This window comes from Abramis brama (genome assembly GCF_963993115.1).
Source record: "Abramis brama genome assembly, chromosome: 24".
Lineage (NCBI taxonomy): Eukaryota > Metazoa > Chordata > Actinopteri > Cypriniformes > Leuciscidae > Abramis > Abramis brama.
In genome coordinates, this window is record NC_139986.1 from 18,297,838 (window position 1) to 18,315,528 (window position 17,691).

A 17,691-nucleotide genomic window follows, 5' to 3' on the forward strand; every position below is an offset into this window, starting at 1 on the left:
AGTCAAAATGTTTAGATGTTTTGTCGCTATGGCAGAGGACCATTGAAATATCCCTCATGTCCACCTTTCAGTCTTAGCCCAGTCCTTCATTGACAGTGGTTACTGTACTGTTTTTTGTCTAGCTAACAGAATACAATTGTGTATAAAACTGAAAAAAAAGAAATAGGATTTTAGGGTAAGAGTAGCCTCCAAGGTTTGACATCACACATTACACTCATACTGCCAAAGAAAATGTAACCATTATCATTCACACACATTAAGTAACTTCCATACATCAGAGTAAAAAGAAAATGTATACAGCATAATATACCCTAATATAAACACACAAACAAAAAACAATGAAAATTATATGCAGCCTACAGTGCTGTAAATAAAGCTGGAGTTTCACAACTAACAGTTCTTCACTGGTCGCTGTCCTCACCCTCCTGGCCATCCACACGCTGCTGTCTGTCTGGCCACAGATTCTCGTCCACATCACAGCGTATATTCTCCCTTGTGATGCAATGAGGGAAGAAACGGCGTGCATGTCGCAACCATCCCCTACACTGATCTCCTGTAATATCCGCACATGGAGCAGGGACCTCTGATCTTGAGCCTGATGCTCATACACTCTCCACCTCCAAGCGGAGAAATACTCCTCAATAGGATTGAGGAAAGGAGAGTAAGGTGGTAGGAACACCATGACCATCCTTGGATGAGTAGTGAACCCGGCCCTGATGAGCGGGCCACGGTGGAAATTCACATTGTCCCATACAATGACATATTGTGGTAGGTGAGGCCCTACGAGACCTCTCTCATTTTCAGGGATCAAATCAAAATGAAGGCGGTCCAAGAAGATGAGGAGCTTCTGTGTATTGTATGGGCCAAGACTGGGGATGTGAGTGGCCACACCATTCTCAGATATGGCAGCACACATAGTTATATTGCCCCCTCGCTAGCCTGGGACATCCACCGTGGCCCGGTGGCCAATAATATATATATATATATATATGTGTGTGTATTCAAGGTATTATGTTCTTGACTAATTTTGACAATTGAACAGACTATTGTGCATGTGATGACTTGTACAATGAAATGACGCTGACACGTTTTGGAGTGAACAACCATTAGACTGAGAATCAACAATCAGTTTAGATCAACAAGATCTATTCACTTGGAAATTGTGCTAAATGTAGGCTACCTGTACTTAATCATTTGCAAAGATGTACTGAGACATTGAGACATATACTTAGACATTAGCAATTTAATGAAATGAATGAGAAATTCAATTCTGTTGTGAACAATTGCCAAGTGGTTTGGAGGTTTGTCCATGTTGTTTTGAGAATGGAATTTCTGTTTCAAGAAATGAGCCAAACCAATGGAGAAAAACTGTAAAATCCCCATTTTGACCATCAGAGCAATAATTAAGAAGTTATAATCAACTAAAGATGTTACGAATCTGCCAGGAAGAGGACGTGTGTCTATATTGTATTACAGTTTTTCTCCATTGGTTTGGCTCATTTCTTGAAACAGAAATGACATTCTCAAAACAACAAACCTCCAAACCACTTGGCAATTGTTCACAACAGAATTGAATTTCTCATTCATTTCATCAAATTGCAAATGTCTAAGTACATGTCTCAATGTCTCAGTACATCTTTGCAAATGATTAAGTACAGGTAGCCTATATTTAGCACAATTTCCAAGTGAATAGATCTGATTGTTGATTCTCAGTCTAATGGTTGTTCGCTCCAAAACGTGTCAGCGTCATTTCATTGTATAAGTCATCACATGCACAATAGTCTGTTCAATTGTCAAAATTAGTCAAGAACATAATACCATGAATATTATGCTCAAACACTCTCCACCTCCAAGAGAGTGTATATAATCCAAGTCCAAGAAAGAATATATAATATTATTGGCCACCGGGCCACGGAGACCTCCTGCCTCCCCAATGGCCCGGAGGCCGTCCCCTCCGAGCAGCCCGCTGTCATCCCTGAGATCGTTTCCCTTTTTTATGCAGTGGCGGTACTGCAGGCGTGGAGGAAGCACAGGACGTCTGCCGATCCAGAGACTGTTCCTGAGCCTGTGTCTTTGGACAAGATGGTCGCTGCCGAGCCTGTTCACGTCACGCCTGCCGAGCCAGTGTCTTCGGACAAGATGGCCGCCGCCGAGCCTGTTCACGTCACGCCTGCCGAGCCTGGGTCTTCGGACAAGATGGCCGCCGCCGAGAGTGTTCACGTCACGTCTGCCGAGCCTGTGTCTTCGGACAAGATGGCCGCCGCCGAGAGTGTTCACGTCACGTCTGCCGAGCCTGTGTCTTCGGACAAGATGGCCGCCGCCGAGCCGGGAAAGTCTCCACCCTGGCTGTTAGATGGACTGACATTCCCGCCCTGGTCTGTCCCTCCCGTCCCGCCCTGGTCTTATGGAGCGTCTGGTAGCCGCTCCGTAGGGAGCGGGTAATGTCACATGCCTGTCCTGTCTTGTGCTGCACATAGGTGTTTTGTTATTTTGGGCCATGTGCTCATGTCATTGTCTGATCCCTCCCACTTGTTATCTGATTATTGTTTGAGTTCTTCCACCTGTTCCCTCCTGATTAGTTTCCCTTTATAAGTCCCCTCTTGTTTGCAGTCTGTGTCGGTACATTGTCTTATGTTTCCTGTTCCCCGTTATCCTCCAGTAAGTTCATGTTCTGGTTTTGTTTTGTATTTACTAGTTATGTTTCCCCCTCGTGGGTTTTGTTTTGTGTTTGTTTTTCTTTTTGTAATTAAACTATCATTCTCCTGCACTTGAGTCCTCGCACCTTTTTGTATTATATTCAGCCGTGACAGATATAAGCTTTTGCAAGTGAGCTATAGTGTTGTGCTGAACTGTAAGACTGTTTTACCAAATGATCTTAGAGTTTTGAGAATGTAATTTCGGTTTCAAGAAATGAGCCAAACCAATGGAGAAAAACTGTAACTGACCCAAATATTCATAATCATAAGTTATGAGTTATTAATATTTCCCCTTTGAGCTAACTCGTTACAATTATTTCGCTGGGAATAAAAAAACACGAATACAACACACTGCACTTGGATGAATACATTTATTAGCTTTATTTAATATTACCAATTCCATATTTTTATTAAAATAAGACAATGATTTTTATTTTATATATTTGACTGCATTCTTGTTAATTTCTAAATGTTTACTTCTTGATTTATGAATAACAGACTGATGATGGTTTTATTATTTAACAATTTCTTGCTTTTTGTTAGTTTTTATTAGTTGTAATTTTTATATAAACTTAACTTTTAAAATAAAGGTTTTTCAACATCATCTTCTGTTATATAGATATGCTCATCTATTGTACAGTATATGATATTGATGGTGGGCGTTGACAAACACATCAAACAGGACACAACCTGAGCTTTGTTTACCAGTTTATTTATTTAGGATCACTTCAACTCAGGAGCCATTTTTACCAGTCAATTAATGGTAAATTTTCTGTCCATATAGCATGTATTCATAAGCTGTGACGTGGTCAGAGCAGCAGTAGTACAAGCATAATAAGGTGCAGAGTGATGCTCAAGATACATGAGTTTGAGATCAGCACAAACACACACCAGCTCCTTGACTTCACTCACTCTGAACAGCAGTTCAGCACTCTGAGGCTATAAAATACCATAGTAAAGTCTTTTTTGAGTATTGTAGTATGGTGTGCACGCTCTGGTAGGATGTGACATGACATGACATTTCAGTTGCCTTTAAGTTTTGAATGTTGCGTTAATGTGTGAATATGTTAAAGAGATTAAATAAACCAAGGTTGAAAAGATGTGATGAATTGTATGTCTAATAAATATACAACAATGGCAATTTCTACAATATGTTTTCATGTTGAATACTGTTAAAAACACACGAAACAACACGTATAAAAACTAAGTGAAATACAAAACTGGATTGCACAGCAAAAGAACTGTAGTCAATGCATTTAACAGGAAACATTTAACCGAATTCTTTTTCTAATAAATAATTAACTCAATGACACTACAATAAGATATTGCCCTGTTAACATCAGAATGGTTGGATTTTGTGTTATGGTCCCATTTTAAGGCCTAGATCAATTAAAGTCAATTTAAACATTTAAATCATAACTTTAACTGTGATAATACTCATTTTGTAGCAGTAACCAATCATATTGCACTTTCATTAAAAAAAAAAAAAACTGAGCAGAAGGGTGAGATGGGGTTCAATCTATATAAACAGAAGCAGATTACAAGGGAAATTTTTGTACAGCACATGGATTTTGCCAAGTACACTAGTAGGTTGGAAAGGAACGCTCAGTTTTATGCAGCTACAGTGAGTCAGTCTTTCTATTATTTGTACTATTTAAATGTACATTCGTTTCACTCCGCACTCGCAGCAAAACTTGGCCCAGTCCACGGGGTACTTGGTCCCACACTCATGGCAAAACTTGGTACCAATTGTAGAGTAATTGTTTTCATGTACTTTCTTCACATCATTCCTATAAACAAGATCAAGATGTGAATGAGTCAATGTCGACTATTCAAAACAAAACTACAACCAAAAATGATTTAGGAAAACTGGCCTAAAACATGGACAACTATAGACCATTTGTAACTGATGCAGTGAACTCAAGTGTTGTGCTTGAATAGGGACCATTAAGGAGATGATGGACCAGTTAGTCCATTTCATTTGGATTCGTCATCAGTCCCAAGAATGTAGCAGTGCAGTACAGGAATACTTGTAACATCATACCTTGAATTATCTGCATTTTGGACTTTCTTCTTATTCATCCCTATACCAGAAGGTGGACTTCTCAGGGAGTTTTGCAAAACCATGCCCTTGGGTTTCACGTTCCCTCTGCAAACACAAGTGCAATGATGGTCTTAAAAGCCTAGAGATAATGTAAAAAAACAGGATTAGTCAGTGACTCTGTGCCTTACTCAGAGGGAGGGCTGTTCAAGTCGAATGAGTTGTTCTGTAACGGAGAATATCCTGATGATGAGCTCCTCACTGAGCCAGTGGATGAGGTTTTGCTGCTGGGAATCCCTGTGGAGGGAGAGGGGAAAAGGGGTTTTGATGTCCTTATTTTAATATGATTATATAGTATAATTTCTACATTTCATGTTCTGTATTGCAAGTCTACAGCAACCATAAAATTGCTTTGTGTTAGGAGCAGGTTCAGGCCCTTACATATGTCATTTTCTAGGAGCCAGTATTATTTTAGTATCACTGAGATACTGTAATAATTTATTTATTTTATATATCAGTACTTCAACTTTTTCATTTCAGTTAGTTGCCGAGGCAAGATTTCAAATCTTTGTTAGTTTTTCGAAAACATTCAAATAAAGAGACACGATCGTTTTATATGCTGAATAGATTGAATTTAGGCTTTTATTCACATATAAACCTTCATGAACCTACACATCAGATATGATAAACAGAAGCTCAATGCTAGCTTCAGGGTCCCCGCGGATCCTTAAAAAGTCTTAAAAGGTCTTAAATTTGATTTTTTAAATTTAAGGCCATAAAAAGTCTTAAATTATTATTTTTTTTAAATGTCTTATTTTTACTTATGAAAGGTCTTACATTTTAGATGACACTTTGACTTAGACTTATCTAAATGCTTTCGAAATTAAAACTATCTAATTAGCGTAGGCCTACGTATTTTTTTTAAATTCTATCTTTGTGGATTTGCTTGTTCACGTGACAATTCGCGTCACTTACGGCAGCATATTAGCCTACGTCTGTCTCCTGCACGCGAGAGGAGTGAAGAAAAAGAGTAAATGTCAGTTCAATTGTAAGTTCATTCTTTATGTGCTTAGGAGTGTGCGATAGTCTATGAACTATGATGATATTGTAATCATTGTTTTAACTATGTACGAGGCACTGCGAGTGCGAGCTGACATCGCGTTTGTCTCTCATGCTTGCTTTCACTACGTGATGTGTCAGTGCAGTTATAGATGTCCCCAAATGAGTTTTTGTCTTATATTTATATCATATTATGTTGTTATATTAGAACATCACATGAGCAAGAGTGCCGTTTTCCTTTGCACAATTGCAAATGTGCTATTTATTTTATACAACAGTTAAATTAACAATAAAGTTAACATTGTGAGTTACTTTTTGGACACAATATTGTCAATTTTCACTTTATGTCGCCGACAAGAATATCATAATGAAGTCGTGGTCCAACAGACAGCGATGATTTTTTTTTTTTTTTTACTGAAATCCGCGTTTTGAACGAATAATTTTAACGATTCAATGAACAATCACTTGTTTTTTGAATGAATCAGCCGTTTGAACAAATCGGTTGACTCCAACAACTCGCTTATTAAGACAATGACTTGCCGCCACCTACTGGTGGTTTTAGTTTCATATTTAAAGGTGCATTGCGCAACATTTCATGTTAAAAATATTTTTCTAACCCATACATGCTTAAATAATTGCCTGATGGGCTGAATGAGCCCTTCTCTGATCACTGCGATTGCCTCTATAATCCTGTACAGTAAAATAAATAAGAGGGATTCGGGACGGAATTTGAGACTGGGCGTGACGTCATGCGCGTTCACTCTCACCTGGCTATGTCCTATGGCTATGTCTGGCAGGTTTGTGTATTCGCCGCCATTCTCCGTATCAGCGAAGACAACTTGAGCGACAAAACTTTAGTCAACTTTCGACAAAAGTAGAAGATGGATTCAAAGAGACCGGCTTGTAGTTCATTTCAAACCCCAACGCAAACTCCACGTAAGACAAAGAAAATAAAAAATTTGTCTAGTGCCACAGGCGTCGGAATAAGACGAGAGTCAACATCGGGAAGGCTTTCAACAAATGGAGAGATCTCCGGTCTGCTGCACACACTAGGAAGCGCCCGCGCCCGCAGATCACTTGGACGTGGCTGTGTACAAAAGGTAAAAACGATATAAATACTGTTCGTTGGAATCTCCGGTCTGCTCTAGGGCTCAAACGGGATCCTCAGTTGGCTTTTTTTCTTTATAAAACGGTAACATATAGCCCAGTCTCTAATGTCTGATACGGCAAATCTATGACAACAAATGATGTAATAATCTATGAATATTACCTTGAGACATTTGAGTGTACTTTGTTGACCAACTGTGTATGATATGATTATTATTTTGAGCCCTTACAAAGTAATAACTTATATTGTTCATGAACGTGTTTCCATAATAATACAATCATAAGTGGATACAGTAAACACATAAAACAGTTCAACATGGAGATAGATGGAAACAAAAACCGAAGTTTTCTACTACCACATAAGTGTGTAATTTACTCAAATGCCTTTCCTTTCACATATTTAAAATTAATTGCAGATTTATAACTTTATTACCTCTGAAGACATTATGACTGTAAACAAAAGATTTGTGCAGCTGATGCTCCTTTGGTTATGAACAGCTCGTGCTCGTGCAAGCGGTCCATGAGCGTGCACACCTCTGGTTGCAGTTTTGCTTGTCGCCAGAGGGGGCATAGTTCTGCAAAAACCCAGAGACTTGCGCAATGCACCTTTAAAGTATCCTTTAATTAAAACGTTACAATTATAAATCATTTCATATTTAAATATTGAATAGCTTTACTTATGCAATTGTAAATGAAGTGTAAATATAGTAGGCTAATGCCAGTTTTGATGCCGCTTCTGTGTCACCTCTACACTGCAAGGATGGATTTTAATTTAATGATTTAATTTGACATTGGTACTGTGTTATTCTAATATGATTTAATTTGAATGTTAGAATTTGACATAAAAGGTGATGCATACCTCTAAATACATTTAGAAACAATGTCCATATATAGGTGAAAATGCCCCTGGAAATCAATTTAAAGTGGCAAATATTGCCCCTTAATAAAAATGTTAATTTCGGTCACTACTGTGAACTGACCACTGCATAGAATATAAAAAATATGAATATCTTTGTGGGTCTGCTGTCAACAACAGGCCTAAACCAGCCAGGATACCAGTACAAAAACACAATCAGTAAAATATCATTAATTATTATCATCAACAAAACTTTGGAAATATCTAGACATATTTTTGTCAATATTGCGCACCCCTAATGTACGGTATTAATTTTGATTTCTTCAGGTCTTAAAAAGCCTTAAAATTGACTTTAAAAATTGTGCAGATACCCTGTAGCTTGACATGCGAGAACCAATGAGGTTCATTCTTGTGTTACGCAGCACGTTTGAGCTTCCGCAAGAACCAATGAGGTTAATTCTTGTGTATTAGGCAGAACATTTGATATTTCATATGAAATTCATATGGATTAATTTTATGATCTCTTTATGAATGTCAAAGTGGTAGATGCGTAGCTGTTAATGGAGGAACAGAAATCTCTCAGATTTTATTTTAAAAAATCTTCATTCCTGTTCCAAAGATGAACGAAAGTCTTACGGCTTTGGAATGACATGAGGGTGAGTAAATGACGACAGAATTTCCATTCACTTTCATTCACTACAACTGAAATAATGTTAGGAAAACATTGAGGGATGCATACCTGTGCCAGCACCCTGCCCATAGGCTGAGCGCTGAGGTAGACGAGAGGACACAATAGGTACAGCGGGAGAGTTTGCCTTCTTTTGTGGTGGAGGTTTGTACTGCAGACACAGGAACATGCAATGTTTATATAAACCCACTCAAGGCACTGTTTATTTTCCCCACTAAATAAACTTAACAAATAAACCACTGGCTGATCACAAGGAATGTTCACAGTGAGTGAAACCTCACCGGAATCCTAGCAGGGGGTTTGGCTTTCTCACTTCCAGGAACCTTGCTCTTGTTGGAGATTCTGGACGCTTGCTCCTTACAGAATTTGATGTGGCGATCTGCTGCATTCTCACTGAAGCGTCGCTGGCAATATGGGCACTGGATATAATCTGAAGAAGTCAATAGCTGTTAATGTTTTTATTGATATTACTGTAACTATTTCAAGTGTCAATAAAAAGTTTTTTTTTTTTTTTTTTACCTGGATCATAGGATGGAGGAGGGGGTGGAGGAAGGGGTCCACCATCTTTTATGACTTGATCTAAGCCTTTGGCAGCGCGAATGGTGGCAATGAATTCTTCATGCTTTCGGCGCCAATTCGACTGTTTCTTGGGTGGTTCAGGCTGTTTAAAAGCAAACATTTAGTTTAAAAGGATAATATAAATTTCCTATATCACTTACTACATAACCTCCAAGGGGGCCATAAATTAACTAATTACTTACAATGTAGTTATGTACCATTTTTAAAATTAATAAAATATTTTCATGCTTTGAAAACGATATAGGGTCAATATGGTATTCTATACTTTTTGTAAATTGAAAATGGAAAACAAAAACACTTAAAACTAAAAAAACATAAGTGTAAAAATTAGATATACATTTTAAGATTGTGATTTATAATGCATTACATTATAAGTATTTAAAAAATTAAGTGTTAGATAATGGCAACAGTAACAGTAAAATGTAAGAATAGGGTAAAGGTGAATGAACAATAAATATCCAAATATTGGCTGATATGCATCCACTAATGACCATTAAATTCAAATAATAATAATAATAATATTGTCTGATAACTGATATGGTACCTATACATTGTGAATGCAAATTGAAATCAGTTAAAAGTGATAAAGTGATTAAAACTTTATTTCATTTATTTTATTGAAATCATAATGTACAACATGTAACCAACATTTCTCAATTTGTCCCCTCAACTGTTGGTTTTACAGAAGAACGTGTAGTTCTTGAAATATCTGGAATCACAAAATTAATCATGGTTAATTATTTTAATCTACTGAAATGCTTAGTTTCTAGTAATAAAGAACTTTGAAAGCAGGCAGCTTTTGTCATCATTACAACATGTAACGCCTCAGTTTACGACAGTAACCATGACTCCCTGAGAAGGGGAACGAGGTGCTGCGCAGGTGTTGTCACGATACCAAAACTTTGACTTCGATACAATACCTAACTTAAATAGCACGATACAGATACTTAAACGATATTATGGCAAAAACCTAAAATAGCAGGAAAAGTAAATAAATAATAGATAACATAACGTTTTGTTGTTGTTATTAATAAACAAAAAGCTTCTCAGTTTTTGATGTCAGCTACAGGGTCTAACAAAAAAATATTGTTGTTGCAACTGCTGAGATTTATAGCTATGTTTAATTAAACAAACATTGGTTCACAATATAAAGATTTTTGTCACTAGAAAAATGGATATGTGAAAACCTGAACCTTTGTTTCTGTCATATGGACTTCTGGACAGTTCTTTAGCCATTTCCAGGTTTTTAGCAAGGAAAACAAGAGTGCTCCCTCAGTCAGTCTAATGATAAAGTCTGATGTGCAGATAAAGCATGATGTGCTCAGTCTAATGATAAAGCCTGATGTGCTAAACACAGCTTGAGGCTGGACTGCACATGTACTTGCTGGCTAAATGTGCAAGACATGGACAGTTGGCAGTTGACATGGGGGCTGCATGGTTCTTCCACCAGCTAAGTGTGTATTCAGAAGCACTTATTCCTGCCATTTGTTTGTACAACAAGAATTCACTTGTAAATTGGTCAGCAGGGGAATCCCTCAGCCCCACCTGCTGCCAATAATGACTTCATATTTTCAAACTTGATGGTGGAGAGCAGTTTCTTTTGCCCCTCCTTGATCTTGTTTCTGTGCTTAGGCCTCATTCTTTTGCTGTAGTGAAGCTTCAACAGATTTCTGTAAAAGTACTGCTTTCACCTTTTCCTCCATGGTAAAAAAAACCTCTCCTTAAATCTTGGGTCTAGAACAGTGTCTATAAGTCTGCTTTCATATCTTGCTGTGAAGTTTTAAGTCTTATTTTTCTTCCATTTCACATGAAAGAGTGCTTTCTCCTTCCTTCACTGTCGGTAAGGAACGTAGTTTCCAATTGAGTGGCAACCCAGATGACAACATGGGGTCTTTCTCTCCACTTACAACATTTACAACATCGGTAAAGCTGCTTAGAAGCCAAGGACCTCTCTAACAAATTCTAGTGTTGCCATTTCAGAGTCTTTAGGCATCAGATGCTACTTCTTCCGATTTTCAGCCAAAATGGCACAGACGGCTTGTTGCGATATACAGAATCCTTCCACCATATCAAAGGTGGAGTTCCAGGAAGTAGGCTCATTGTGAATTAGCTTTTGCATAGGTAGATTTAAGGTATTCTGCTTGTCCATCAAGGTCCTACTGCTCTATTTAATCTTTTGAGTCTATATCATATTTGCACATACAGCTGTCACTCTTAAAGTACCAGTACTAATAAAATTAAGAATCATAACATTTTTAAAAGCAGGGTATCGTGATACCTTTCTATGGGGAACACCAGTGTAACCGGTGTCTGAAGCATGTGTGTAAACATGACTATTTCATTGGACGAAGACAGTCCATGACGTCATCACCGGACGAGACGCAGGAGGCTCCCTTTCCTGATGCGTAACTTGATGCGTTCCCTTTCTAAGTGGAACTCAACACTGCGTCTTGGGATTGATGCTATGGGAACAAATACACACTCCTCCATGCTGCACCAGGCGCCCCAGTGATGACATCATGGACTGTCGTCGGCTAATGAAATTGTTGTGTACACACGTGCTTCAGACACCGGTCACACTGGTGTTCCCCATAGCGTCAATCCAAGGCACAGTGTTGAGTTCCACTTCGAAAAGAAATGTCTTGGTTACGTATGGAAACCCATGTTCCCTGAAAGAGGGAACGGAGACGTTTGTTGGAGGGATCCAACAGAAATAGGATCTTCGCAGAGAGACCAATCTACTTCGAGAGAAACTAAACTAGCCAATGCACATTGGCATGCGATAATTGCGCCAGCTGCTTCTATCACACAGTGCGGGTATATAATGAGCAGAAGGTGCAACACATCTTTGGTTTTCGCTGAGGAGCTGAGCCTGGGACCCGGCCGTCTACAGCGATGGTACAACAACATGGCGACGGGACGAACGTCTCTGTTCCCTCTTTCAGGGAACGTGGGTTACCATACGAAACCGAGATGTTCCCTTTCATGTCGGTCACTCCAATGTTCGTCGAAGGGATCCAGAAATGGGATCCCTAACAACACGCCATGTTGTTGGCCCTTCCAGTGCCCTGCATGCTAGCTTATGCAGGGAGTCCTGGCCACTTATGTTCCGCAAAACCCACTCAGTGAGAACATTGGATAACACTGGAAAAGCGTGCCCTTCATAGGGGAAGGAGAACGCTGCGGAAGCCACGACCTGCCCGGAGGGAGGTAACGTGAAGAATACACATATGGACTAGCCAAGCATGGTATAGAGGGGGGACAAGATGGATTTAGTCTCCATGCCCCCCTCAGGAACCTGACTATCAGGTCATGCTTTACCAATGACTTACCTTCAACTGCATCGTGATGCGAGGCAATAGCGGCAACATACACTTTGAGGGTGGAGGGAGACAGCCTTCGCTCCAACCCATCTTGCAGGAAGGAAAGCTGGCATCTTTAACATCTAAAACTTTAACCGGGCAACTTCGGGGGTCTTCCCGTCAGGAAGAACACCACTCAACGAATAGGTTCCACTTCAATGCATAGAGGCACCTTGTAGACCGCTCAGCTCTACTGTGACGTTCCCTGTGAGGCTCAACATCACTGTAGAGCTGGCTGTGGCAGAGTCCCCCCTTTTTTTTTTTTTACAGGGGCGCCTTGGCCCTTGGCAACGATCAGACTGAGGGGCAGCCCACGAGTGCTCTTGAAGCACAAAGGGGCAAGCACTTGATTGCCTCAGCCTGCTTCTGAACTGCAGAGAACTGCTGGGCCCAGTCCTCGACAGTGTCGCCGAAAAGGCCACCTTGTGAGATGAGAGCATTGAGAAGGCACACTTGGCGATATCTCGCACCTCTGCAAGGTTTAGCCAGGGGGCGCTTCTGGACCACCAGGGTGGACATCGTCTGGCCGAGGGTCAACGCTCTGACTTAATCTCAGTCAACATGTGCAGCTCAACACCGGCTCAGAACTACCCTCCTGCATTATGAGTGTTTTGGCCTTTCATAGTTTCAGGGTGGCCATCACATGCAGGATGGAGGCGGCATGCGCTTAGCACTGCCACCCCGCCAACGAGGATAGTGAGAGAGAAAAAACTTTTTATGCAGACTTAGGCATGTTTGGCTTGCCATATTGGCGCCAATATGCTTCCATACTGCCAAAGTTCTTCACGCACATCCGGGAAAACAGCACGGAGGCTGTTGAAGCCTTAAATAGGCTTTAGAAGTAAGACTCCTGGAACAGAACATGAGTCAGCTCGCCTCCGAAGCGAAATGCAAAGATGCGTTGCACCTTCTGCTCATTATATACCTGCACTGCGTGATAGAAGCAGCTGGCGCAATTATCACATGTCAATGTGCATTGGCTTGTTTAGTTTCTCTCCAAGTAGATTGGTCTCTCTGCGAAGATCCCATTTCTGTCGGATCCCTCCGACGAACGTTGAAGTGACCGACATGAAAGGGAACCACTGTTTTTAACAAATATTAAACACTGACGCCTTAATATCAGAAGTGACATGTTGAGACACAAAATTCAGTTATGAGAAAAAAAATAAACAAAGTCAAACATTCAACTTACTTTATCAGACTTAGAGCTGCTGGAAGAACCTTGTAACTGAAACATAATCAAAAGGGGTTTCAGAATATTTTAGGACATCAGGGTAGATATGTGGGTAGCCGTGGAGGAAAAGTTTCTGAACAGAGGCTCTTTGTGAGACCGAGGTCTTTTTCACATTTGATATTCTTGCTTGAGGCCAAAACAGAGTTTGACTGTTCCGAACCAAGGCATGTTCACTTAACATTTCAAACAAGCAAGCTGAGAAACAACTGTCCTTTTTACACTGCCCAAACAAACATGAGGGTATGGGTGCAGTCATACATGATATTCCTTTAGACCAACTGATAAAGAATGACGCTAGCAATTCCCAGGAAACACACACACTGGCAAAAATCAGTAATAAGGAATCTTCACACCAAATCTATGGTAATAATACAAAAAATGAACAATTAATGGAGGACAAGAGGCTTGTAAATTGAGGTCTATGGTCACGGACGGTTTATATAATATAGAAAAATACCTTGAAAGTGCTGCAAGTCATTTTGGATAAAAGCATATGCCCAAAGCGTCAATATATTTCCTCCTGCCCTACCGATTAACGCTTACTCTGTCTAAATGCGCTTAAATCCACAATAAGGACGTTTCCTGTCACATATCACACATGCACACTTCAATAAGCCAATAGAATGCAGGTTAACGTGTTTACATTCCAGGCAAAATCGGGGTAAGAGGCAAAAATCTAGTTGTAAAACAGGAAATCGTTTACAACCATATGCATTGTCAGCTTATTAGGCAAAATCAGGTTAAGAATGTGCAACTAAACGCACTCTTTGTCAATGACTGACAATGACTGTCAATGACTCAATGGTTCACTATCAAATCTCATTATAGAAACTCATTATACCAGACCACCCAAGTTTCGAGAGACTCATTGGATGTTTGTGTGTTGGAGCAGTGTAAACTAGCCTTACAAAATACCTTTATTAGTAGTATTATTGTTAGATATTATTAACTAGTACTGGAAACTGCAATGAAATCCAGTAAAATGAATGCATTATTTGCCTTTTTACTTATGTTGTTCTAATAATACTAAGATGATGTGTAGGGAATGACACTTTTGCCATTGCAGACGGATTTTATGTTGACAGCAACTACACTATTCCTGAATGTGCATCAGTCTTAACTATATACTGCATGTAATCACTCACGGTTCACATCTCATCATCTGTGAACATAAGGGGGAACATGGTGTGGTTGTTTCCTCACCTTTGGTTTTATGGGTTTGACTGTAGAAATATCGGTCCCCTCTGCCCTTTGCCTGCTGGAGTCAAACACCTTCCTTCTCTTTGCCACTGTCTTCTGGCAGATCGGCACATGTTTTTTCTACAACAGGTAATAAGGTTCGCAGATATGAAATAACTGTAACAGCACTGCGTTGACAGGGTAATAATACTAGAATTTGTGTTTACATAGTGACCTGTGAGAAATTCATGCCTTGTTGCTAATCTTGATATAGCAACAGCACAACAATATAATTGGTTAGTATACTGCTAGGCAACACGTAATGGACACTAAGGTTTGGAGTCAGTAACAAAAATTTTTTTTTAATTAATAATACATTAAATTATTATTTTTTTTTTTAAAGACAGTGAAGACCTTTATAATGTTACAAAAGATTCATATTTCAAATAAATGCTGTTCTTTTGAACTTTCTATTCATTAAAGAATCCTGAAAAAAAAAAATCATTGTTTCTACAAAATATTAAGCAGCACAACTATTTTCAGTATTGACAATGTTGAGCATTGTCATTAACATTATCAAAATAACAGACATACTGTCTGACTGACAGACAGACAGACAGACGTTTCTGTAATTTATAGATATATATATATATATATATATATATATATATATATATTATTATTTTTTCCAGTACCAAATCAGCATATTAGAATGATTCCGGAAGGATCATGTGACAATGTAATGATGCTGAAAATTCTGCTTTACTGTCACAGGAATAAATACAAACTTGAAATATATTAAAACAGAAAAGAGTCGTTTTAAATTGTAATAATATTTCACAATATTAATATTTTTACTGTATTTTGATAAAATAATTGCAGCCTTGGTGAGTATAAAAGACTTTCTTAAAAACACTTTTGCGTACGTACTGTAGGGCAATTCCGCGCAAAACTGTCACATCCATAACGCCAACTAAATACAATGGCATTGTGTTGGCGTTATGGATGTGACAGTTTTGCGTGGAATTGCCCTGTAACATACTAGTACCTTGCTAGGCAACGCATAATAATGCACATATGATAACATATAGCAGAATATTATTTAATATATTATATCCTGTAGGGATTTTTTGAAATGTTTGCAAGCACATTTGAATGGCAAAATAATCTATATCAACCATCAGCTGTCAGTTCATCATCTATAAAGACATACTTACAATCACCCTCGAAAAAAAACTTCTTCCACATATTTTGCAGGGCACCAGGTCTTCAGAAACAGGAGGAGATTCTGAAGACAAAACAGAAAATATAAATAGAAACAGATCATCATGATAACACAGAAATAACAAACACAAAAATGATAGAACAAAGAGTTAGTATGTTTGGGTGTGTCTATGCAACCAGTTTACTCAGATACTGTGGCTTTGGATTAGCTAAACAAATGAGAATAGATCAAGCAGCTGTATGTGAAAATAGGTCAATCATGTCAGCCCATGCAAAACAACAGAGCGGCTAAAGGAAGGAACTGAAGAATGACAGTTTGTAGGGAGAAAGAAAAAAATGATCCTGAATGGTATGTAAAGCATTTGACCTTGTTTTCTCTTATGTTTAAACAGACCTAACGTTACACCAGAACAATTTAGTGAAATGGAATCAAGTTTGCTGAATCAAATGTCACAATATATATATATATATATATATATATATAAATAATGTGTGTGTGTGTGTGTGTGTGTGTACCCTATAGCCCCTAAAATAACAGTTAAACGTCATTATTTTCCTACAAACCGTCATTCTCTTCCGTGGTGATAACCCCAAACAACAGCGCTGAATAAACCAAAGCGGCTCTCCATTATACAAACACACGGACTGAGTGTTAGAGGTTAGATACACAAAATACAATATATTTACATATGAATCTTTTGCTTATTTAAAGCCTTACCTTCTATTTCCTCCATCTTTCCTGCTTGGTAAGACACTAAGGACGATGCCGTAGCAACTTGGCTCTTCTAGGTAGCCGGCCCCTCCACATGCTAGTATCCTTGTTTTTGATTGGTCTTTTCCCGTTTCCCCGTTTCCATGCAGAAATAAACGCTGTGTAGTACCTGCATCTAGCCGCTAGGTGGAACGTGGGAGGCGACCAGGCTGTGCATTACAATGTACATAAAGATTAATAATCTTCCACTAACATTTTATATTATATATGGCTTTTTTGAAAAATATTTTCTAAAGGTATAATTACTTAAGCATATATATATATTTTTTTTTTATATATATATATATATATAGGGCCTAAGTTATTTTTCTTCTTCTTATCTACTGGCAAACTTCCAGACCAAAACTACACTTTGCAAAAGCAAAAGATTCAATTGAGTCTATTGCAATTGAGATGCCATATTGCACCATATTCCTCTGTTTTTAAACTCTGTAAGTGTCTTATTCACAAGCCCCTGGGAAGCAACAATCAACATGTCTGGAAGAAATCTCGAACAATAGAGCCCTTTTAAATACTGAACTAGTTGGGTTAGAATCCCAGCACATCTGCTGTGTGTGATAGGAAATGCATGTCAAACAACAGCTGCACTGTCCAGAATTTACTCAATGAAATGTTTTATTTGAAATGACATGGTCTGCTCATAGGCGTAACACCACTTACTTTTTGCCAGGGTTGATATTGTCCCCACGCTATTTCAACATGGCGCTGTGTCAAATATTACGGTGACCGGGAGGGGACATGTTCGGTTCACTTATTTTTGTCGTGGCCACAACATATAAACTCGTGGGAACGTGATATTAAGTCGTGGCCACGAGATCATTTTGTTGAGGTAACGACATCATTAGGCCGGTGACACACTGGATGCGTGGCGTAAGCGTCTCAGCTGCGTGGCGT

General features: G+C 38.9%; 1 protein-coding gene across 2 annotated transcripts; it reads right to left on the reverse strand.

Annotated features, from left to right (window-relative positions):
• Positions 1 to 3,049: 3,049 nt before the first annotated feature.
• Positions 3,050 to 16,946, reverse strand: zc2hc1a (zinc finger, C2HC-type containing 1A). Of its 2 annotated transcripts, XM_084102802.1 has the most exons (10): positions 16,744 to 16,946; positions 16,019 to 16,089; positions 14,826 to 14,942; positions 13,581 to 13,616; positions 8,967 to 9,108; positions 8,729 to 8,877; positions 8,499 to 8,598; positions 4,929 to 5,034; positions 4,741 to 4,845; positions 3,050 to 4,486 (listed from the first exon to the last, which is right to left on the reverse strand). In XM_084102802.1, exons 1-10 carry the CDS (start codon positions 16,757 to 16,759, stop codon positions 4,351 to 4,353), a joined length of 978 nt encoding a protein of 325 aa, XP_083958928.1. In that variant the 5' UTR covers positions 16,760 to 16,946; the 3' UTR covers positions 3,050 to 4,350. The 2 variants fall into 2 exon arrangements, with proteins under 2 accessions (XP_083958928.1, XP_083958929.1); XM_084102803.1 differs by lacking the exon at positions 13,581 to 13,616 and having other exon boundaries at positions 3,056 to 4,486; positions 16,744 to 16,873.
• Positions 16,947 to 17,691: the final 745 nt, after the last annotated feature.